Consider the following 25,733-nt stretch of genomic DNA (forward strand, 5'->3'; position numbering starts at 1 on the left):
GAGCAAGCAAACTCCAGGGGTGGTAGCCAGCGTATTTTACCACTGAGCTACCCAGGCCCCCATTTAAGAGTGATTTTAATGACTTCACAGGGTAAGATGGTTGCCTAAGTTAACGTGGGACATTGGTTTGAATGGGACCTGGAGATTACACTTGTCAGAGCAGTAAATCGCAAGTGGAATTATTTTATTTGCAAAATGAATGCATCATAGGCTGAATGTGTGTCAATGTGTCGATAATTGGCTTATCCACTTAAATTACTTTTATTTATGAAAAATAATATCTTGATTACATTATTGTTCTCTTTAAAAGAATAGGCCCGTTGGTCTAGCGGTAGCATGTCTGATAATCATGCATATCAACCAGGGGCAAGTTTATGATTTCTGAGGCCCCAAGCAACTGACCAGCCCAGGGCCCCGCTTAAAAAATTACATAAAATTTAATTTAAATCATAATTTCAAATTCATCCTATCAGCCATTGTAACAAGTACATTCAAAATGTTTAATGAAATAAAAATCTAGTTAAAGATAATTAATGCATGCTTTCCAGTTTTTTCCACAATACAGTGATAAAAAAGCAATATTTACCTACCTATATTTTTACAAAACACTTTTTTTTTCTCCTCTTTTTTTTTTAATGAACAGGGTGTGCAAAACTTTCTACTTCACTCACTAACATTTTGGAATTCAGTTGTTATAATTATTATTTATTGTTGTCCAGTTTGTCATTATAATATGATACAATATTAATATTATTGCTTTAAGGATTTGTTGTATACAATAATAATATATTTATGTTATTTTACTTTCACCTGGAGGCTACATTGTATTGTTCACCATGTTGCAAAAGGCTGTATTTTATGTAAGCATCGTTGGCAACATTAGTAACAGTATTGCAATAGTAAACATACACAGCAGCCCCTCAGCACACTAGAGCAGAAGATAAAAATCATTGCTGTTTATCAATTGCTGAAACTTTGCTTGGTGCAGAACAATCTGGAATAATGTTAAACATTGTAACAGTCAACTCTTTACAACCTGAACTTGTTCAGAATGTTAAATCTTTGTGACACCTGCGCGAAATGTAGTCTAGACAATCTAGACCCAGCGCAAGAACTGAAACAGAACGCAGGTGTCTCGACTTGCGTTTTTGGGACCTGAAGTTCTTCTTTTAACTTTAACTTGAGCGTGAGACACTGAAGAAACAGCTAGATGTCCACTGTCCGGGGTTAAAACCGCTACTGGTATCGACCTGGGTTCAAATCCCCTGTGAAAATTGAATTTTTATTTAAATTGTTATAACAGCACCCTTAACTTTTCAAAGGTTATGTGCATGACAGTGTCGTATGTTTATGACTACACATGACACTGCCAAAAACATGGAAAACATATTCATATATATATATATATATATATATATATATATTTCTCAGCAATTCAAGCATTCTCAGAACTTTCAATAGATTATACTGTAATTACTGGCTGTCAGATTCAGTTACAATTTTGATTGATTGATTTAAAACTACTTAATAAATTGTTTGTCTGTGTATGTATGTTTTACAAAATTGTTTGCATTATATCTGTTAAAAATACATCAAAATCTGCAGCAAAGCTACAAATGCATCCTGTCTGATCTGGGTCACTGAATGAACTGCCAGTAGGATTAACCACTGGACCAGCATCCCAGCTCTTATTAATTTGTCACTTTGTTGATTTTCAGGTTAATAAAGTCATTATTCATTATAAAGAAATAAAAGCCGTTTAAAGTATATTATTAACACACATCAGCCTATGATGCTTTAATTTTGCAAATAAAATAATTCCACTTACGATTTACTGCTCTGATTTATGAAGTGTAATTTCCAGTTCCCATTCAGACCAATGTACCATGTTAACATGGGAAACCAGATGTTACCCTGTGAAACCATTAAAATCGCTCTTAAACTGAGTCAAATTCATTAGAACAGGCATCAACGAAATAACTTTGTTTAATAATGATACCAGCATTTTTATAATGTGCAAAACGTCTTTTTTTTCTCCTTGGCAATTCACATTGAACGAACCTGCTGAAAAGGCAAGTTAAATTATTCACATGCACGCGCACATCCCAGGTTAACATGATTCCCAGTTGATCCGTAACACCAACGTGTCTTACCACAATTACCGCCGCGTTATTAAATGAGTCCAGTCGAGGCGTGAGTTCATTCATCAGATCATAATTAACTGTCGTCAGCTTTGAATGCTTTTTCACCGTGTGCAGAGAGCGCAGCTTTTGTGTCCGTGGCTCGTGCCCGCGAGCAGCCTGTGACGACAGCGGCTGAATGTTCAGATGAGTGAGTTAACGAAACCCCACATGAAAACACGAGACACACGCATGAACAGTGCAGCATGTCTCTCATAGTACATGACGTAACTAACAACTAGTTGTCCAGTACTGTTCGGTGTGTGAACGTAACCGTATTAAGCACTCAATTTTTTAAGGTTCGATTCTTGCCGAGTTGCTTCTCGACAGGTAAGCTACACTCAAGTTCATTACTGTCGAGCTTCAGATAAATTAGTAAAATACTCTGAATATGTGTCGTTACACTTGCTAGTTGCCAAAAACCATAATACCTCTTGTGCTGGATCCCCCACACACCAGCTGCCGTTCAATCCAGCGGTGTTATCGGACGAGCAGATTCCTCTGCAACGCTTTCTGTCCAGTGTGTATATGTTATAGTAGTATTGTTTAATATGACATTAAATGTTTATCATCTTTTATTTAGTATTGCCTATTTGTTCATAGGGAATCAGAGAGTGCGAAAGGGCGTGATGAGTCTGAGTAGAGGTCTGCAACCCGACCCGGGCCCGACGGGGTCGGGTTAGTTTTTTAAGTAGGACTTCGTGTTCGGGTTTGGGTTTGTAATGAATTAAAAATAAACAGGCTTACCAAATTGTTTCGCGCATGCGCTCTCACTCACAGACACGCGCGAACGGACGAATTAGGGGCCGTTAACACAGAACGTGTTTTGTGCGCGTCTGTTCTGTTTTGTTTTCCTACGTAAACACATGCTGGACGAATGTCTTTGACATTTGCACCGCGTCTCGCTTTTTCTTCAGCGTCTCGTGCAGGACCGGCACATTTTAAACACCATGTCAAGTTAAAAAGAACTTCAAATTGTCAAAAACACATGTTGAGACACCTGCTCTGTTTCATTCTTTGCGCTGCATCTATATATTTTTTTAGCACAGTTGTCAAAAAGATTCAACAATCTGAACAAGTTCAGGCTGCATAGAGGGGACTGTTGCAGTGTTTTATATTATTCCAGATTGTTCTGCACCAGGTGAAGTTTCAGTGCATAAACGGTAAATCAATGTTTTCTCTCCCCTTTTGCTCTAGTGTACTGATTAAACTGTATGTTTAATGTTTCAGTACTGTTATGAATGTTGCCTATATGCTTACATAAAATACAGCCTAACGCATCAGTACTTGCTAGGAGAAGAAATTAGATAGTAAGCAATTTCGGGCTTAAAATCTGACGGTATCGCTCGGGCCAGGTAGGGCCACACGGTCTCGGGTACAGGTCGGGTCCGGGTTTCATTTTAAGGCCCATACAGACCTGAGGGGTGTTGCCAAAGATTGTTTGAAAACATACTTTATTTTTATAATTCCGTTTGAAATTAAACACTTCACCTTTAAAGGGATAGTTCACCCAAAAATGAACATTTTCTCATCATTTACTCATGCCATTCCAGATGTGTATGACTTTCTTTCTTTTGCTGAACACAAACGAAGATTTTTAGAACAATATCTCAGCTCTGTAGGTCCATAAAATGCAAGTGAATGTGATTAGACCTTTGTAGCTCCAAAGATCACATAAAGGAAACATAAAAGTGGTTAAATTTACATCTTCAGAAGCAATATGATAGGTGTGGGTGAGAAACAGATCAAAATTTAAGTCCTTTTTTTTACTGTAAATCAACACTTTCACTTTTACATCAAAGTCATATGTGGTGCCTGTTTAGTCAACTTTCACATCTGAAAGTTAAAGTGGAGATTTAGAGTAAAAAAAAGACTTAAATATTGTTTTGTTTCACATCCACTCCTATCATATCGCTTCTGAAGATATAAATTTAACCACTGGAGTCGTATGGATTACTTTCATGTTTCCTTTATGTGATTTATAGAGCTACAAATGTCTAATCACATTCACTTGCATAGTATGGACCTACAGAGTTGAAATATTCTTCTAGAAAATCTTCATTTGTGTTCTGCAGAAGAAAGTCATACACATATGGGATGGCATGAGGGTGAGCAGATGATGAAAGACTTTTCATTTTGGGGTGAACTATCCCTTTAAGTTCACAGTCTTGAACCTTAGGCCTATCTTTTTTAGTTTGATTTTCAAATACCTTTTTGCTTCAAATCAAAGTTTGTAATTCACCTCAGAGGTAGTTGGTTTGGTTCAAGTCTTAGAACTCTTTTATGAAGGATTTTATGTAAGCCCTATGGAAACAAATGAATGGGAAAAATACTTCCAGAACCAAGACAACTGGGAGCACTGTTGTGCTCTACTACACCAGAAACGGCCGTCTGATTGACATGTAAATCAACCAGTCACATTTCTCTTGCAAAATCGGATTAAGTGTCTGTTGGCAGATGGAATATGTGGTGCTGTGCTGTAAGGGATAAAACTAGAAACTGATACTAAAACTAAATTAAGTAATTTTCCATAGATATAAATGAAATAAAAATTATTTATGAACAATTAAAACTAGCTAAAAACAAAACTGAAATTGAAAATCAAAATACAAAATCTAAATAAAATGAACAAATTAGCATGTGTTACCCTTTTTCTACAGTCAGAGTTGATAGTGAGAGAGGAGAGTCTCAGGGAGTCAGAGCAGCCACACTCTTCAGCAGACAGCTTCCCAGCACACTGCTTATACTGTCCCAATACACACATACACATGAACAAACATATATAAGACACCGTTTACAGTTGGTACTAACATCTGTCACAGGAGATCCCATCAAAAGTGGACACAGTGCTAAATGCTGGTGTGAAAATTATGGTGTACTGGTCCAAAATGTTTTGTGATCAAAGCACTCAAACCGCATTTGGATGTTGTCAAAAACGTATGTGACTACATTGCATTTGCAGTGTAAACATGAATCTGTGTCTCAACATTGAAGGAACACCTACTCAAGATGTTAAACTCTGACAGTTATGTGCAGTTTAAAAAGATAATAATGGTCTGATCAAAAGATTTGGAAACGTGTACACACATACAGAAAATGCCTGATTACAACACACAGTTCTAATATAGCATTTACGCCTCAAAACAAAACAAAAACAACAACAAAATGTTTCCAGAACCGAGTGCCCAAGGATGGATGTACTTCCAGGGGGAAGATGAATGGGAATACTAAAAATTACTTTTGGGAAGTGCACATTTTCACAGGACCATTTAAAATTAAATTAGCTTGTGAAGGCAAATGTGACTCCATGTGACTTTACCCTCCCTAGCAACCGGGCCAATTTGGTTGCTTAGGAGACCTGGCTGGAGTCACTCTGCACACCCTGGATTTGAACTTGTGACACCAAGGGTGGTAGTCAGCGTCAGTATTTGCTGAGCTACCCAGGCCCCGCAGATATAGACTTTCTTATACATTAATATACATTTTTACCTAAAATCTTCTAAACAAAAAATGTTCATGGACGCGTAATGCGTCCCATGTATAGAACTCCCACCAAGTAGGAAATAATTAATTAGTAAAATATTTTCCAAAAACTCTAGGGTTCACTTCCTGTTTTACCAAATAAATAGCTAAGCTGCCCATGCTTGCATTCTGCATTGCAAAGTATTGCCAGTTATTCTGGCTAACCAAGCCTTGTATCCTGTTATCTGTCTTTTGGATTATCTTGACCCAACTCTTGTCTCTTGGATTACGTCTTTGCCTTTGCGATGCTGCTTTGGATGCCTAGTTTTCAAATGTTTATCTGGTTCTTGACCTGTCTGCCTGCTCACTGTTTGTGCCTCTTGGATTACTCTCTGTTCAATAAAACTCCACAAATGGATTATCCTCAGCCTTCCTCGTCTGATATCTTACTCCGCCTCTTTCTTTACATTTTTGCATCAGTAGCAACAAAAAGCGTCAAGTTTTTTAAATGGATGGACAAAGAGGTGGAGTTATTGCCACGGGTAACCCAAGGGAGCACTTCCAAGTAAACTTCCCTTTGCCTTTAAGGAATGCAATGTGAAGGTTGTAAAAAGTAACATTTATCTTTAACAATGCTATCAAAGTGGATAGCAGACAGCAAGAGTGGGGTTATGACTTCTGAGGCCCCAAGCAGCCGTCCAACTGGGGTCCCCATTCACCCTTGAGCTTTTAATTGATGGCTGCTCTGTCAGTGTGGATTGTTCACCATGTTCCTCATTTCAGAATCTGAAGAAACACTGTCACCACCATTTCTGTGATACTCTCTCGCGTTTTTAGATTTGTATAATCACTTTAAGTGGCTACAAATGTTTGGAATTGTGCAAATGGTTGCACCTGCAGCACTTTACCTTCACAACGCACGTGAACCACTCCGAGATAGCTGAAAACCATATCTGCATGTGAACAGAGACCAGTGCTTCGCCCGTAACCCCTTGAGCGTTTAGCGCAGCTTTCCGACTGGGGCCCCCCCAACGTCCTGGGCCCTATGCAATTGTGTGGTTTGCACGGTGGTTAACTCCGCTACTGGCAGGCACAACAATGACTCTACATCCTAGGCTGCCATCTTTATTGTTTTGGGTTGAATGGATCACATGACTGCATCACATGACAACAAATACGTTTTCGAATATCTTAGTTTTCCCAGTCCACACAACAATGTGAATACTGCGTTTTCAAATTCATCCTCTTGAGAGAGCATTTACAAAAAGCTCCGTTTTCATTGGACATCAACGCCTTCTAAGTGTGGATGGAAGGCCAAAATGTAGAGAAAAATATGCATTTTCAAATTTAACCGGATTAATGTGGAACTAGTCTATGAAGCACATCTAACTCTTATTTCAAAAGAGCAAGGAAAATGCTGTTCTCCATGATATGTCCCCTCTAAAGAGTGTTAAGTGGTGTATGCTGGTTACCTGTGAGACATGGTCATGCTGGCGAAACATGGGCTTACTGGGGTCAGCGTTGTAGATGTTGCCTGTGGTTGGGATTGATACATCTTCCTGAGATGGTGGCCTATAGTTTACCTACGAAAACAAAACACACACTGAGAAGTACATCAAGATGTTGGGGCTGTGAAAAAACGTTTGTAGTATTTTACCTCACATTACTGTATCGATATTCTAACACCAAGAAACTGAAAAATGACCACCACTCAAAGTATGCGAGAAGATAAACCATCTTGTCAACACACTCAATTTTCCTATTCGTCTAAAATGCTAACTCAGAACAAGCGAAGAATACATCTATAAAAAGACTATAACTTGTTATATTTGTAAGGAATAGTTACGTTATTTCCTCACAACGTATATTTCTGACACTTGTATAGACTCTACGCTACTTCTATGGCTTTACAATAAAGTGAAGTAGGACGTTTAGCACTTGTTGTGAAAAGCACTTAAGTCAAATGCAGATGAATGACAAACAAGCAAGTAAAAGATTGCAATATGACAGTTTTGAATAATAATACACAAAATGTAAAGAATCACATTATCATATCATGACCCAGATTTTGATATAATTTTGTGTCACTAGGTCCTCTACAACAGTGGTTCACAACCTTTATGACTCCAAGGCCCCTCACTTTCCAAGACAATATTTCAAGGCCCCCTCGCCCGAAACTAGACGTGTCTGATTAAAATAGTTAATCATGGATACTTTTTTATTCTAAAAGTTTCAGAAAGAGTCTGTTTATAATTTGTAGGCATACATCTTAAAGTATCTTCTAGCATTTTAATTAAGTAGGATTATTTTAATTATTTTAATATTTCTTATTTTAAATTCATTTTAAGTCATCTTGAGGCCCCCTTGGAAGTGTGCTGAGGCTCCCTTGTGGGTCCCGGCCCCCTGGTTGAGAACCACTGCTCTACAAGATGGTACACACAAAATGGAGAATAATAAGTTGGTGAATTTAGAAAGTCTGATTCTCTTACCGGCAAGTCGAAGAGCCTCTTGTTGCCCGATTCATCCCGAGGGTCTCCCTGCAGCCAGTCATGTGCGCTGATGGGTCGAGGCATCAGGAAGACCATGCTTAAGCCTTCCGGACAGACAGTGTGCAGAGTGAAAGTTAAACTGGAGGAGGTGCAGAGCAAAGACGCCTCTGGGATAAACACAGTCACTGTGCTTGCACTCTGAAAAAGACAGATTGTGACTCAGAGTGCTCAATATTTATTTTCTAGAATTAAGAGTTACATTTATACTATTTGGTCACACATTAGATTATGTCACACGTCTTTAACTACTATGTATTTACATTAAAATTAAAGAATTTAATACAATATAGTTATTGTGTAGATTCGCATTTGCTGTTTAAGGCAAAAACATTATGTGAATGCAGATGCTTCTAGCTATGCACGCTCGATTTTCAAAGTTGCCACTGGGGGCACTATAGCGAATATTAGTAGGTACTGTGCGCTTCTACAGTGAGTTTTCTCTTTCAAGCCAACTACTGTCATGGCGGAGCAACAGTTTGAAGAGAATATTGTGTGATATACTTTAGCCTTAAGGGTTAGGTTCAGAGGGGCACCCAAATACAGTAAATTTACTATATGCTATTAAATGACATAATATTAGTTTATGTTACTTTTTACACTCACAAGACCAGAGACGTATTTCCAGTAATAGGTTCAAAAGGGTAATTACAGGTGTGATTACATGCAGTAACTTTAAATGTGTGTACGGTGTAACAACACATACAGCATGTACACAATACATGCATTGTGATAAATTTAAATGTATGGACGTAGTAGTTAAAAACAGTTACTGTTAAAAATAGGAGACAAGGGAGTCTGTACCTGCTTCCACAGGTCGCCATAAGCCATGATAGTGAGAATGTGCTTGTTGGTGTGGTCTCGTGAATGCTTGGCTGTTATCCGCATGGCAAATGGGTCAGTCAGAATAACCTTCATTCGTTTCATGGGAAGAGCTGAAAGACATCAGGTACAGTTGACACTGAATAAAAGATGTAACCAATAAACAATGACAATAAGTTTTAAACAGATAAGCCTACTTATGCAGCTACCTACTAAGGCAGCATCCGAACCAGAATGAAACCTCATATGCAGGGCCCCTGATAAGGGGGGACAACTGGACCTTTTTTGGGGGGGGCACAGTAAGGCTGTTCCATATTGTATAGCGCAGCTAAGCACGTTCAGCGGGAGATGCGGATATAAACAAGGCGACAGCGCACAACAGCGAAAATGAAAGCGAAAGCTGCCGGGGTAGTGCGTGTTGATGGAAGAACTGTCCGCACCCCTCCCCACTTCGGACAACTAACTGGAGGGGGGCCCGTGGAATACATTTTGTACCGGACCCATGAATTTCTAACTGCAGCCCTGCTCATATATGATATCATTTGGCACTCTACATAGGCGCACCACATAAATAGTGCAATTTAAAAGAAGCGTATGAGAGACGCGATTCAAATGGTTTTAACAGATGTCAGATGTGATGCTAAGCTAATGGCGTGCACACACAAGCATTGGGTGAATGTAGTTTTTTAAATGAATGAATGTAGTGTTTCATGGGTGAATAAAGTATTTTAATTAGATTGAACAATTTCATCGATACTTTTCAGTACTAAATTAAATATATCTCTTGTTGACATGTCTGTAGACCTGCTATCTTGGATGAAGTTTTGACTGAGCTTGTCAGAATGCATTCTGGGATTGCCTTCAGTGTAAAGGATGTATTGTCAAATAATTTGTCCAAAATGAGGTGCCTTAGAAGGCAATACAATTTTGCTGCAACCTTTTTGGAACACAGAACATTCCCTCAGTGTTAGCATGTGGTTGCCGTTTGTTTTTTGTTTTGTTTTTTGTTGTTGTTTTGTTTGTTTGGAAGCCAATTTCTAACATTCTAGGAATGTTCTCTTTAGGTTATTATTATTATATTTTTTAAACCGTATGTTAATGTTCTCAGACCAAAGCAGGGAGGTTTTTGTGGAACAACCTTAAAAGAACTTATACAGAGCTTTTTCTAATGGTTATTTTTCTGTTTTATTTTTTATAATTATAAATTAACCAGAACATTGCTGGGAGATTTTAATGGGGCAACCTTTAAAGAACTTATAAAGAACTTTTTGTAAATGGTTATTTTTAGGTTTTATTTTTCATTCAGATTTTTCTTTATTTTTCATTATCATATATTTTATTATTTTTCATAAACATTGCAGAGTGTTAGTTACACCACCTGACTTTGATGTACAAACATTTTTTAAAGGTGCACTCAGTAATTTTTTTCCTCATTAAAAAAGTTTTACTCTGAAAGAAATGAATTGTAATTTTGAAACATGTGTAAAATCATGAGCAATCAAATGAGATGAAGACTCTAGTCATATCAGTAACCTTATAAAAGCGGTATTATTCTACATGGGGGAGGGGCGCCCTCATGGGGGCAGCCATGTTAGCATCACATGACCAGCTGAATACTACTCGCTTAATCTCAGTAACTGTCTTGTTATTGGACACTTTCACTCTTGGATTCAATTAATCATGGTTGATTGTGAATAGTGAATTTCTACAATGGCATCTGTAACTGAAAACTGTTGATTTTGATTGATGCTGCATCCACACCACTAGGAGTCACTGTAAGTCTGAGATGACATGACCAAAAAATTACTGAGCGCTGATTGCTTCCATAGTAGAAAGAAAATATGTTAGTGTTCCATTTAAGATGATACTACACTTCGAACATGCATACACTAGATGGTTGAAAATAAAGTTTATTGTACATCATTTAAAACACAATTCTAGTCTTTATTATTATCCTCTCAATGCTCACACTCACACTTACTCACAGGGGTTGACATTGAAACCTTTGAATGTGAAGGTGAGATTCTCTTGAACACCGATGCTTATGAGGGCATCATTGCGCAGGCCGTCCAATGAGTGCAGAGTGTGGTGACATGGCCCCTCCTTCATGCCCCAACTGCCCAGCCCAAATGAATGGAACAGAAGCCAATCACCAGCTTGATGTGTCATCTGGGGCAGAATCAGAGCAGGCATGGTGGGCGTGGCTAGTGCTCGACCTGCATCTAGCCCTGTGATGAGGTAGCTGCTGAAACCAGGGACTACCACAGTCTTACCAACATGAGCTTCATCAAAACCTTCAGTGGAAACTACAGAGAACATACACAACACATTAACACATGCAAAATATGGTAACAACGTACAAAGAGTAGGCGCTGCATATAGAGAAAACATGCAGGAATACTTAAAGCTGGCCAGATGCTGCCCCTCACAAGGTAATAAATGGCCCTTTACCACAATCTGAAATTTTTTGTGTCTTCGGTTCCCGCTTTTGTGTTGGCACAGCAAGCATTTCCATTCTAACATGTACTGTATGTACACTGAGAGCGAGGGGTGCGATGCAACGTGATAAAACTAAATGCGTGCCCCCATTATAATTAACAAAGCTGCCACAAGCAGTTGCGTGAGTAGCCTCAGAGACATGCGATCTAGTCACGTGGGTACTAGGAAGTAATTGAGTTTACATAAACAATGGTGAATGCGATACAGAGGTTGCATTTTTGCTCTAAAATTAAATTTGTCATTGATGGTTAAGTTTAGGGTTGGGGTTTGGGTCATGTATTTTTAGTTACAACTAAAACCAAAACTTGCTTTTGGTGCCCCTCTGTGGACATATTCCCATACGTTCAACGACACTTCCAGCCTCAGCTACTGGAGGCAGCGATTCCATTTTTAGTCAGCACAGACCAATTTCAGCAGCAAAACTTTCAACCTTTTTTGCCGAATTCACACTGCTATCAGTCAGTCCATTCTGCAGAAAAAATGTGAGATAATAGCAACCACCCAAACACTGTAAGCTTGACAGCACAAATAGACAATTTAAACTGATTCCTTAATCACTGCATCCAATTAATGTGAGAGGGCACTGTTCCTGACTTGAATTATTTGTTTTTTGAATAAAGGTATTGAAGATATCTGCGCAGGGGTGGACTCGGACTAAAAAGTGGCCCTGGACTTTCTGGCCCAGAGCAGCCCACCAAACCCGACCCACAACATACCACACCATAACTCACTGGATCATCGATTAGAATTTCCAGCTCAATTTCAGATTTTTGTGTTGAAAAAAATACATTTCTATTGACTGCTAGTCATGACAACGGGCCCCACAGTGCACAAATTATCATAATTTTAATACATATAAAACCACTGTAAATAGGATGTGGATTTTTTAGAGAAGCACTAAAAATAAGCTTTTTATAGCTCAGACAAATAACATGTCCGAAAGCTTTTTTCCCAACTTACAGATGTTAGGTTAAAATGTACATGAAAGTACAAGGGAAAGTGTGTATTTTAGGTGCTGTGACAAGTCTTTCCTTTAAAGTTTTTAAAGATCTTAATCACCTTTCAACTTTATTCTAGAAGTGCAAATAAACTATTGTCTCTAATTTGAGGTTGTGGAAACAACAAGTATAATAATAATATATATTATACATGTACAGTTATGTGAAAAAATAAGTACACCCCATGGAAATTGTTGGCTTTTTTGACATATTTGGACAAGCAAACATTTTATCCTCTTTGAAACAGTGCTGATTAATAGAGTTGGTACACTTGGAACAAAACTACAAGGAAAATAAAATTTTTCAATAATTTATTCAACAAAAATATTAATAGATGTGATATTCTTCTGTGGAAAAAGTAAGCACCCCCCTACATTATCACACCTTCAAATCCATAAAATTAGAATCAGGTGTTCAAGATTGGGTGCCAATGATTAGAACCTCCTTAGGGAGTGCAGGTGGAACCTGTCTTAATTAAACCTCTCATATCTAGTGTCTGGTGTTCTCTTTGCTATTGAGGTGTGTGGTGTCATCATGCCAAGATCTAAAGAGTTCTGTGAGGCCTTCAGAAAAAAGGTTGTGAATGCCTATGAGTCTGGCAAGGGATTTAAAAAGATCTCCAAATTATTTGAAATAAACCATTCCACTGTAAGGAAAATTATCTGCAAGTGGCGTAGATTTCAAATGACTGCCAATTTGTCCAGGACTGGCCATCCCAACAAATTCAGCCCAAGAGCAGACCGTTTGATAAAAAAAGAAGTCTCCAAGAACCCCAAAATTTCATCACAAGATCTGCAGGTAACTTTTGCAACTGTTGGTGTCAAAGTGCATGTGTCTACAATCAGAAAGAGACTGCACAAATTTGACGTGCATGGGAGGTGTGCCCGGAAAAAGACTTTGCTGTCTAAAAAGAACATTAGAGCAAGACTGCAGTTTGCCAATGAACACAGGCAAAGTCCAGGCCTTTTGGAATAATGTGCTCTGGACAGACGAATCAAAGATAGAGTGGTTTGGCCACAGTAACAGTACACATGTTTGGCGCAGACCAAAGACAGCTTTTCAGGAGAAGAACCTCATACCAACTGTGAAGCACGGTGGTGGAAATTTTATGGTTTGGGGTTGCTTCACTGCCTCAGGTATTTGACAGCTTGCAGTCATTGATTCAACTATGAATTCTGCATCATATCAAAGAGTGCTTGAAGATAATGTGAGGCCATAGCTGAAGCTGAACTGAAAGTGGACCTTTCATCACGATAATTATCCTAAACACACTAGCAAATCCACCTAGGAATGGCTCAAAAAGAAGAAATGGCAGGTTATGGAATGGCCTAGTCAAAGCCCAGATTTGAATCCCACTGAAATGTTGTGGGGGGATTTGAAATGGGCATTACATGCAAGAAAACCCTCAAACATCTTGCAACTGAAAGAATTTTGCAAGGAAGAGTGGTCAAACATTTCAGCAAGCCGATGTCAGAGACTGGTGGACAATTATGCAAAATGCCTTCAAGAAGTTATTTCTGCTTAAGGTGGCAATACTAGCTTCTGAGGCCAAGGGTGTACTTACTTTTTCCACAGAAGAATATCACATCTATTTATATTTTTGTTGAATAAATTACTGAAAAAGCTAATTTTCCTTGTAGTTTTGTTCAAGTATATCAACTTTATTAATAAGCGCTGTTTCAAAGAGGATCAAATGTTTGCTTGTCCAAATATGTAAAAAAAGCCAACAATTTCCATGGGGTGTACTTATTTTTTCACATGACTGTATATATAGCTATACAAGATCATAAAATGTTCTTTAAAATAGCTAGATGAAGAAAGTGTCACACAGCAGGACACCGATGATGATGCTCAAAATTTCATGCCAATTACTCAAATAACTGTGTAAATGTTTATAAAAAATAAAAAAAAAATGAAAAAAAAGTTGGCCAGAATATGTACATATATAAACATAAACAAATATAAATATATGTAAAACAAAATAAACATACCTCTTAAAGTGTAGATCTTTGCAGATATTTTGCAGATTAATTGCTCATATTTTCACTCTGTGTGAGTTTGTTGCATCTTTATATCTGCAGTGTTTTAATTCCTTCCCCAGATTATTCTTGAGGAAAAGTGAAAAGCCCAATGCTTTGACAAGCGCTGTTTCTGCTATCCTTTAAACAAAGTAAGCCTCAAAGACTCAAACAGCCACAAAGTAATATTTTTAATTACTTATTTTCTGCATTTGTATCAGGCGTGAGCATTTCAGCTCCCTGCAGTATGAATAAATTATGCAAATGACTATATACTAGCTTTACTGTTCGCAGATGTTATATATGCTGATGTTATTGTATTTGTTGTAACTTGCAGTTATTTATCATTTAGTGATTATTCAGAGCTCATCTTATACTTAATATGTAGTCTTTGGTTGTCACCATTATTGTGATTAGTATGTCAAGTAATGAGGTCCACGCGAGGTACAGAACTATTGCACACAGTCTGATATACGCTACGATGTGTAAGTAATTTCAAAATAAAAGTCCGTAACAATTCACGGATGGCAAAGGCAGAAGCTGGGACCGTCTTGACAGAACACGTAGACATTTATTGTACATAACACTTTTCAGTGTCACACAATAAGGCTTTTCAGCCGTAACATTCAACGCACGTGCTGCTTTTCAGCAGACACGTTCAACATAACATCACAAACAACCACATCGACATACGTCTCTCTCTCTCTCCATCTGTTGCTGTCTCCTCTCCTCAGATACTCCCACCGCCCCTCACTAGAAAGCGAGACTGGTGTGCCACACAGGTGGAACTCATTCACCACTTATCTTCCCAGCCTCGCTCTGCCCAGACGCCATCCTGCCCTTCTCGCCACAAAGTAATTTCAGTTTTTCAAAATAAAAGCCATTGTATTGGCTTTACCTTACAAAGCTTTTTGAATATTCACTCTGTAATGGGGTCCGTGCGGGCATATTCCAGGGCGGCCGCATATATTGCCTATATATACAGCCCATATTACCCAGCGGCCCACCAGGTAAATGCCCGGTGCTCCCGACGGCCAGTCCGCCCCGGTATCTGATTGTGAAATGAACATCATTTAGACATTAACATACTGGAATCCAAAATGGATTTCATTAATGCATTTTTTTTATAAATAATGTTATATTACATTCAATTTAAGTAACATGTTAAATTCACATTTAGATCACAGGTCCAACCCATTGCCAAAATCATAAGCTAATTTTGTTATATGGAATTGATGTTGATAATATAGAAATTCTGCCATAGAGGGATGATATCTCAGATCATTACCTCATCTCTTGTATGCTGCACTTAGCAAAGGTCACTCAATCTACGCAACGTTATCGTTCAGGTATTCAACTATTCTTTTAATCACTAAAGATAGCTTCACTAATAATCTTCCAGATTTGTCTCAAATACTCAGTATGCCAAAAAGTTCAGAAGAACTTGATGTTGTCACAGAAAATTTGGATGAAGTCTTCTCTAGCACTCTACATAGTGACGCCCCCCTTCGATTAAAGAAAGTTAAAGAGAAAAATCCTGCACCATGGTACAAAGATCACACTCATGCTTTCAAGAGAACAGCTCGGAAAATGGAGCATAAGTGGAAGAATACAAAATTAGAGGTATTTCGCTGTGCATGGAAGGACAGTGTCTCTAACTACAGACAGGCACTAAAAACTGCCAGGTCTGCATATCTGAGCAAACTCAAAGAAAATAACCACAACAATCCTAGGTGTTTATTCAGTACTTTGACTAAATTGGTTAGGAATAAAACTTTGACTGAACCAGATATTCCATCGCAGCATAGTAGTAATGACTTTATCAATTCCTTTACTGATAAAATCGAAATCATCAGAAACAAAATTGGAATTATGCATCCATCTGCCACAGCACCCCAGGAGACTCAAATTATTCCCTACGAGCAACTTCAATCCTTTGCTGTTATATGTCAGGAAGAGCTAACAAAAATTATCAAAACATCAAAATCAACAATATGTATTTTAGACCCGATACCGACTAAACTCCTAAATAAGTTTTTATGTAATATCAGAACCTCTTCTTAATATTATTAACTCCTCATTATCCTTAGGGAATGTACCAAGAAACTTATACCGCTTATCAAGAAATCACAGCTTGATCCAGGAGAATTGGCTAAATATAGACCTATTTCAAATCTCCCATTTATGTTGAAAATACTAGAAAAGTTAGTGTCCTCCCAACTATGCAAATTTTTACAGAGAAATGGTATATATGAACAATTTAAGTCAGGATTTAGGCCCCATCACTGTACAGAGACTGCACTTATCAGAGTTACAAATGACTTGCTCTTTTCATCTGATCGCAGCTGCATTTTTCTTCTAGTGCTTTTAGATCTAAGTGCTGCCTTCGACACCATAGATCATGACATTCTCTTGGATAGGCTTGAGAATTATGTTGGCATTTGTGGACAGGCATTAGCTTGGTTTAGGTCCTATTTCTCTGACCGCTACCACTTTGTCTGTGTAAATGAGGAACTGTCAGATCAAATTAAAGTTAAGTATGGAGTGCCACAGGGATCAGTTTTAGGGCCTCTGCATTTCTCCTTATATATGCTCCCCTTGGGAGATATTATCAGGAACCATGGAATTAGTTTTCACTGTTATGCCGACGATACCCAACTTTAAATCAAGTCAAGTCATTTTTATTTGTATAGCGCCTTTCACAACATACATCGTTTCAAAGCAGCTTTACAGAAGATCATGCATTAACAGAAAATGAAACTGTAATATCTAAAAAGTCTTAGAGTCATCATTGTGTAGTTTGATAAAATACGATTGTGAATTGTGTTTAAAAATAAGTCATTAAATAATAATTGTATTTATAACCCCAGTGAGCAAGCCGAAGGCGACTGTGGCAAGGAACACAAAACTCCATAAGATGTAAGACTCCATACTTTATATTTATTATATGAAATTTCTAAATTTTCCAAATCAACAGAGTGTATAAATGATATCAAAGAGTGGATGGCTAGAAATGTCTTACTCAATTCCAATAAAACAGAGGTACTAATTACTGGAACAAAACCTAAGCAAATAAGTTGCGAAAATATATTCTGATACTTGATGGATATTCTGTAACATCAGCTTCTACAGTAAAAAATGTAGGTGTTATATATGATAGCAATTTAAACTTTTCCAATATTTGTAGAACTGCATTCTTCCACCTCAGAAATATTGCTAAGTTACAACACACTATCTGTTTCTGATGCCGAAAAACTAATACATGTGTTCATGACCTCAAGACTAGATTATTGTAATGCATTACTAGGTGGATGTCCTGCAGGTTTAATAAAAAAAAACTTAAATTGGTTCAAAATGCAGCAGCTAGAGTGATAACTAGAACCAAGAAATATGATCATATCAGCCCCATTTTATTGGTTACATTGGCTACTTGTTAAGTTTCATATTAATTTAAAAATTCTGTTAATTACTTCCAAAGCTTTGAATGGTTTAGCTCCAAATTACTTAAGTGACCTTCTGACACACTATAATCCACCGCACTCATTACGATCGCAAAACTCCGGTCTGTTAACAATACCGAGAATATCAAAATCTCCAGAAGGAGGGAGATCATTTTCATATTTGTCTCCAAAACTATGGAATAGTCTTACTAGCAGAGTTCAGAACTCAGACACACACTCTCAGTTTAAGTCTAGACTAAAGACTTATCTATTTAGCCAGGCATACACCTAATTTGGTTACCAGAGCCTGTCAGATTCATCTCCGGTCCTGCCTGATGTCCGACTCCCACTGTGTCGCTGAGTGATCATGACCAACTGCAGCATGTGCCAGCCAGACTTCACTTCAGTTTACTAAGACAGACTTCACAGAGGATGAATTGATGCTAACTAAAAGACATGGGATTCTTCATGAGCCTGTCTGAAACATGGACTCAGGATGAAGTTCACCAAAATTACCTGCCATGAGCTTCCAGCCGGACTGCTATGCTCCTCACTGAATGATACCTACTGTATATCAACTTGTTGAAAAGAGGGACAACACTCTCTTAAAAAAAAAAAAGAACTATATAGAAAATGAATTAACCACTAACAAGACTTCATCGGCCAAAATCAAAGGACAATGCATCTACGTGTATTTCCTCAGTTAATTCGGGATGACTTCAAGGATTTTAACATTAAAACTTATAGTTAATATAAAACCATTTTGTTTAATCATTGACCAACAACACTTAGTTTACAAATTTTAACCACTAATAGTTCTAAACATAAATAACTAATATTGGCATTATATTCATAAATTTTCTGTTATACCATACTTTCCTGTACAGCTGCTTTGAAACAATGCCTGTTGTGAAAATCGATATACAAATAAATTTGACTTGACTACATTATGGTATGTGAAAAGACTGAGCAGCACTTATGACTCTATTATGTTTTGATGAATGAGGTGATATAAATATGAGGCTGATCTGAGATGTTGCTGTAGTTGTTGGTTACTGCACATTTTAATGTAAAACAACATGAAAATTCAGTATCATTACTATTACCAGGCCATTTTATTTACTTACACCTCACTTTTTTTTATTTTTTAAAAAGTGCCCCCTGAGATGCATAATTTGAGTATCCCTGCGCTATAGGATATATACCAAGTTGATTTTTAAATTAATTCTGCCTAGCATCTCCTTTTGTGTTCCATGTAATCCAAGAAAGTCAAACGGGTTTGGAAAGACTTGAGGGGGAGTAAATGATGAAAATTTTTCATTTCTGGGTGAACTATTTCTTTAAGGAAATTCAAGACAACCATAATTGTGATGGGTTCTAAAATGGTGCTTGCTTCTTACCATTTCCACTTAACTTCAGATAAACATGCAAGCCTTCAACAACCTCCTTCTCCACTAGTAGGTGATATCCCTGTATAGGCTCTGCCTCAAGGCTGGCCCCTCCCACTGGCTCAATAACATAGCCCACAACAGCACAGGCAAAACCTTTCTGATAGTGTGTTTGAAGGAGATCTGTGATCATGACTGATCCACCAGCACTGCCATTACAAAACAAACATATCAGTGATTAATACGAGAGAATGTCAAAGGAAATTACATTTAAATTAAATTAAAGGAATTGTTCACCCAAACATGAAAATTCTGTCATTTACTCACTGTCATGTTGTTCTAAATCTGTATGAATTTCTTTCTTTTGTGGGACAGAAAAAATATATATTTTGAAGAATCATCACGCAGGTCTTAGACATATGACGAGTTTTCATGGCTGTTATGTTTAAAAAATGACAAAAAAGTAAAAGTAGTCCATATGACCATTTATTCCCTGATAATCTTCTGCTCCAGTGAGCTGTTAACTCAAAACAGGATCAGTTGTTCAGGTGTAATTGTTCAGTCTGATTTATGAACCGGTTCAACTCAGTCTTTAAAAAGAACTGGCTAAAAAGTTCAACTAACTGCTTAATGATCCACACACAAAACTATCATATGACTTAAGAATACTTGGAATAAAGCGCAAAAGTCATAAGGACTACTTTTATGGTGCTTTTTTTTGTGTGTCCTTTTTGGAGCTTAACCCTGTTCCTTAACATTTGGTGTTCAGGTAATTTTTGACCCATTTTGAATTTGTTTCTTTAATAAAAATTTTATCTTTTATCTTTTCCTCCACTAACTATCTAAACACACAAACCCCCCCCCCCCAAAAAAACCTGGACTTCATTCAATAAGTGGTTGTAAAAAATAAAAGCAATACATGTGGTGTTTGGGGTCAAAACTGACCCACCACTGGATATTAATGGGAAATACTAAAATGCAGAGATTGTTTTATATTTGTCAAATAAAAATCAATAAATCAAACACAATGCAGAACACAACCACACAAAAATGAAGTGGTGAGACTATAATAATAAAACATCCACAATGCAGAAAACACACGCATGCACATGTCCACACACACATTTATGTTTGTTTGATTATATTAGTGATCTCTCATCGATTTCCACTGATTTCATATCAGGCTAATGATATTTTCTATTTCCAAACTCTACCCCTAAACCTAACCCTAACATCACACAAACATGTGCACATCTCTAGATTGGAAGATCAACATCATCTGACCCATTTATGAGTGTTTTTTCTGATGAGGACATTTGCCCTCACAAGTGTAGACAAACCTGTCCACACATACCAAACATACCACACAGGTCGAAGTCTGAGTCTGACCCCTGTGTGAAAGATTTTATGCAAGAATTTAGATGTTTGAAATAAATGACAGGTAACAAAATAATTACTCTCTCTTTTCTTTGTAACACAATCAGATTTGACTGTTGAGCACTGTCATGTTTAACAGCATATTGGAGCATCGTTGCAACTGGTTTAGAAAAAATCTACAATTTGACAAATAATAGTTTTTTATAATGTCTAAATATATATCCAATGGATAACTTGTGATAATATCTAGAAATGAAGTTTGTTACATTACCTTATAGAAATCAGTCAATGCATGCAGCACTGAAGCCATCTACTGGACATAGTTGTTATTTCATGTAATTATTATTATTTTTTTTTTGTTCCAGCAGATGTCACCAGAGACCCCCCAATGCACGACAAATTGTAATATTTTGACAAGCTTTCAATTTACTTAAATGAAGGTTTTTATTGAAGTGAAGATAACATAAAATGTGCTTATTTTATATGAAAATTAATGGTGTAATTTAGAGCTAAATAAGGTCTAAATACCATAAAATCCCACCACAAAATGCACAACTTTAGTGTTTTTACTCAAGTAAAATGAGTGTTATTACATAGCTTGAAAAAAAAAGTTAAATATTACACATGCCATTTCTGACCCGCGAAAACAACGAGCGTGACTCACAAACGAACATTGCACAAGGATTAAGAAACATGCTCATGATGAATGTAATGTTTCTTTCATTTTTTTTTCCTTGTTTCACCAAAAAAATTACTGCATATGGGTTTGGTACAACAGGAGGGTGAGTAAATAATGACAGAAATTAATTTTTTAGGTGAACTTTCCCTTTAATGTGATTTTCCACTTAAAGGGGTCATGACATGCCTTTTTTTTTATTATTTTAATATGTTCTTTGAGGTTCACTTATAATATTGGTAAAGTTTTTATTTGCACAAAAAACAGTCATATATTTTTAAAACATGATCATTTTCCACCCTCTGTCAGAAACGATATGTTTTGATGTTGCTTCTTGACAGTAAATGTCCACTGTTATCTTTGGCTCTCTGCTTTTGACTGACCTGCTCTATCCTTGTCATCTTACTGCTCACCACTACTGGGTGAGGCTACAGAAGTGATAAGGTAAAGTAGGCGTTGATGTGTTGTTGTGGAGGCGGTCAGATGCAAATATCTACCACAGTGTGACATCCCAATGTGGATAAAGTAGAGAATGAGTCATTTTGGCAGCTTGGTTTTAACATATGCTCTTCTTGCAGTGAGGAGGAAGTTTTGAGTTCTGAAACTTACAGTATGTTTTTTTATAGTACAATGACCTCTTATATGTGAAAAAATCAAGGAAAATTTGATTTCTCATGTCATGACCCTTTTAAGTAATGTTTAGAGAGTTTTGCAGTCATGTTTGGGCTTAGAAATACTATGTATACAATAACACATGTAGCAGTTTTCTAAGGAAATTCAAATATTCAAAGTGAGGGGAAAATTATGTTGATTTGAAATGAGATGGTCCAGTTTAGCATTATAAACATACATGCCTGACCTGAAGTAGATGACATTGCCCACGTGGTTGTGAGAAAAGTGGCATTGTGGGGCAGAGGGAGAAGAGCTCATTTGTCCATATTCATGCAGTAACACTGACTGATGTGTGCTGTACTGCAGGGCCAGTGGACCGTCAAATCCAATCTCATATTCCTACAGCCAGAGAACCGAAATTAATGGGCATACTTACATACAAATCACATTATATGACTTCAATAATGGTATCAAAATGTGCAAAGATATCTTGGAGCTCTGAAAATTATGTAGAGCTGAGGCTAGTCTTTAACTTGGATGTCATATTTGCTGAATGTCTGATGCATATTGCACACAATATGGTACAAGTTTGCCAAAATCGCAAGCTCCAATTTGATTGCTTGACTGCTAAGCAACTTCCAGGGGGTCAGGGTCCAATCTTAATGTCATTAGTCAAAAGTCTGGCTACAGGCGACTAGTCTTCAATTAAATTTTACTGACCACTATGAGTTGAGAAATGTTGATGGACTTGTAGGAAAGGGCAATAGGATGTGTAGGGTCCAGGCTTACTCCCATTAATATTCCCATGTGATCACAAAGCAAGCTGCTCTGATGGTCCAATGTCTCATTTAACAACGCAAACTTGTGCATAACTGCAGGAATACAATGAACAAACACAGGGACATCAGGACTCCTTACAGATGGTTACAGAATTTAAATTTTTAGGTGAACTGACCCTTTAAACATATATAATTAATTGCATGCATTAACATATTAACTTTGACAGCCCTAACTAAAACACATTGTGAAATCATATTTCAGATCTTGGCCTCACAAATACTCAGTGTTTATCCGTGCAGCTGAGAAAATGAATGTTTTCAAGTCAAATTCAGGCTGACCTGACTTCATCAGGTACATATGGCCTTTGTCAGTAAGAAGAAGCAGCACTCCACTGACAGCACAACTGACAACCTCCATCACTTCCTCCTCATTTAGAGAGAAGACATGTTTGAAGGTGGCACCCCTGTCTATTGACATCCACACCTGAATATAAACACACAGAGTTGAGTTCTTTCTAAAACATCTAAAAGAAAAATTCCTGTTTAATTTAGTTGAAACAGAAAGAAAGACCTCTGAGCCATAGAGGATGATGTGAGTGTCGAGTAGGATTATACCCTTGGGCTCAAAGTCCAACTGTGCTGGTGGGAATTTAGCTGAAGCTTTTAAGTGCCCTTCTTGCAGGCCAAACACTGATACATCAGTGGCACCTTTCTGCAAGGAATTGAGTACACAAAGTCAGTCCATGCCATCTACAGAGGCCCTAAAAGTATATGGACACTTAACGGAATAGTTCAAAACAAGCACCTGAGTACGTGAGAGGATCAGGGCAGTGTGCTGGTGATGGTCATGTAAGAAGGAGATGTAGTGGTGTTTATTCATGGCTGAGGTCTGGCAGCTGAACCATTTCTTAAAAGGATACTGACTGTACACACAGCTGGAGTGCTGAGCAGAGGTGTAAATCAACAACAGCAAATAAACCAGTACTTCTAGATTTGGAGATCTTTTGCCATTTTTGAGTGTGACTGCTATGTAACTTACAAGGCTGGCATTTTTTCCTTCACTGGAGATCAAAGCGATATAATCATCTAAAAACAAATGACAAAATACTACTGTAGAGTCAAAGAGCAAATATGTGTACTGTTCAACAGGCACAAACACATACAGGGCCTACCAGAAAAATCAGTTGCACAATGTGAGGAGAACCACAGTGTTGCCACAGTGTAATTCACCTGAGATAGGAGAGATTGCCATAAAATCACTTTAGTTCACAAAACATACAGTGACATACAATCACATCACCCATATAACATTTCATACAATCACATTTGTCACACATTACATTACATAAAATCACATCGACCTCATCGCATCACAACACATAAAATCATATCACATTACTTTCAGTCACCTTACGCACACTGCATTACGTACAGTCACATTACATCACATACAATCACATTCCATACAATCACATCACCCACATCACATTACTTACAATACATTACTCACATCTCATTCAATCACACTCCTCATATCACATTAAATACAATCATATTACTCACCACAACACATTTCATACAATCACATTACTCACATCCCATCATATTACATACAATCACATTACATACAGTCACATTACTCACATCACACCACATACAGTCACAATCCTCATTTCAAATTACATACAATCACTTTACTCACATCAGATTACATATAATCACATTACTCACATCACATTCCTTATTTCATATTACATAAAATCACATAACTCTTATTACATCACATTGCATACAATAACATTACTCACATCACATTACATACAAATACATTACCTACAATCACATTACTTATGTCAAATCACATATAATCACATTACTCACATCACATTACATACAATCACATCACCCACATCACATCACATCACATACAATCACATCATATCACATTACATACAATAACATTACTCACATCACATTACATACAAATACATTACCTACAATCACATTACTTACGTCAAATCACATATAATCACATTACTCACATCACATTACATACAATCACATCACCCACATCACATTACTCACTTCACATTACATACAACCACATTTCTTACATCACATTGCTCACAAAACATACAGTCACATTCCATATATCACATTACATACGATCACATTACTCACATCACATCACAATACATTCAATCAAATTACTCACATCACCTTCTACAACATACAATCAATTTCCTCACATCACAATACATACAATCACATTATTCACATAAAATTACATACAATCACATTACTCACATCACAATACATATAATCACATTACTCACATCACATACAATCACATAACTCATTTCAAATCACATTACATACCGATAAAATCATTCAAACCACATTTCATACAATCACATTACTCACAACACATTACAAAGTCATCAAAGAAATAGTTCAGTCAAAAATTACAATTTGTCATTGTTTACTAACCCTCATGTCGGTCCAACCCCCTATATCTTTCTTTCTTCCATAGAACACAAGGAACACTATATCCTTGTCGCTCTTTACCATGTAATGAAAGTGCAAGAGGACTGGGGCTGTCAAGCTCCAAAATGACAGTAAGCCAGAAATCATATCATAAAAGTTGTCCATATGACATATGTGTTGTATCCAAAGTCTTCTGAAGCCATAAAATATCTTTGTGTATGAACAAATCAAAATTTAAGTCATTGTTCACTGATAATCTTGACATCCGGCCTGGCTATCCTCTGAGAATTCATCAAAGAGGTAGCAATGTCTGATCTGAAAAAAATCGTTCTTTTGAGCTGGACCTTTTTAATGAATTGGTTGATCCAGTTCACAAAACTGGTTTAAATGATTTGTTAATGAATCTGTCTGATCCAGTTCTTGAGTTCAACTTATTGACTCCTGTTGCA

At 37.2% G+C, this 25,733-nt stretch overlaps 1 protein-coding gene across 1 annotated transcript in view; it reads right to left on the bottom strand.

Moving 5' to 3' along the window:
* The window catches only part of LOC127430407 (cation channel sperm-associated auxiliary subunit beta-like), a 38,321-nt gene that overhangs the window by 8,073 nt on the left and 4,515 nt on the right, over positions 1 to 25,733 (bottom strand). Inside the window, exons 11-23 of the mRNA XM_051680138.1 lie at positions 23,970 to 24,027; positions 23,837 to 23,883; positions 23,603 to 23,740; positions 23,369 to 23,509; positions 23,137 to 23,281; positions 22,739 to 22,890; positions 22,266 to 22,417; positions 19,366 to 19,562; positions 10,996 to 11,316; positions 8,993 to 9,123; positions 8,132 to 8,329; positions 7,115 to 7,225; positions 4,828 to 4,926 (exon numbers count right to left, since the gene is read on the bottom strand). Of these exons, the coding sequence (XP_051536098.1) occupies positions 4,828 to 4,926; positions 7,115 to 7,225; positions 8,132 to 8,329; positions 8,993 to 9,123; positions 10,996 to 11,316; positions 19,366 to 19,562; positions 22,266 to 22,417; positions 22,739 to 22,890; positions 23,137 to 23,281; positions 23,369 to 23,509; positions 23,603 to 23,740; positions 23,837 to 23,883; positions 23,970 to 24,027 (1,890 nt within the window). The remainder of the gene's footprint in view (positions 1 to 4,827; positions 4,927 to 7,114; positions 7,226 to 8,131; positions 8,330 to 8,992; positions 9,124 to 10,995; positions 11,317 to 19,365; positions 19,563 to 22,265; positions 22,418 to 22,738; positions 22,891 to 23,136; positions 23,282 to 23,368; positions 23,510 to 23,602; positions 23,741 to 23,836; positions 23,884 to 23,969; positions 24,028 to 25,733) is intronic.

This window comes from Myxocyprinus asiaticus, chromosome 40, assembly GCF_019703515.2.
Source record: "Myxocyprinus asiaticus isolate MX2 ecotype Aquarium Trade chromosome 40, UBuf_Myxa_2, whole genome shotgun sequence".
Classification (NCBI taxonomy): Eukaryota; Metazoa; Chordata; class Actinopteri; order Cypriniformes; family Catostomidae; genus Myxocyprinus; species Myxocyprinus asiaticus.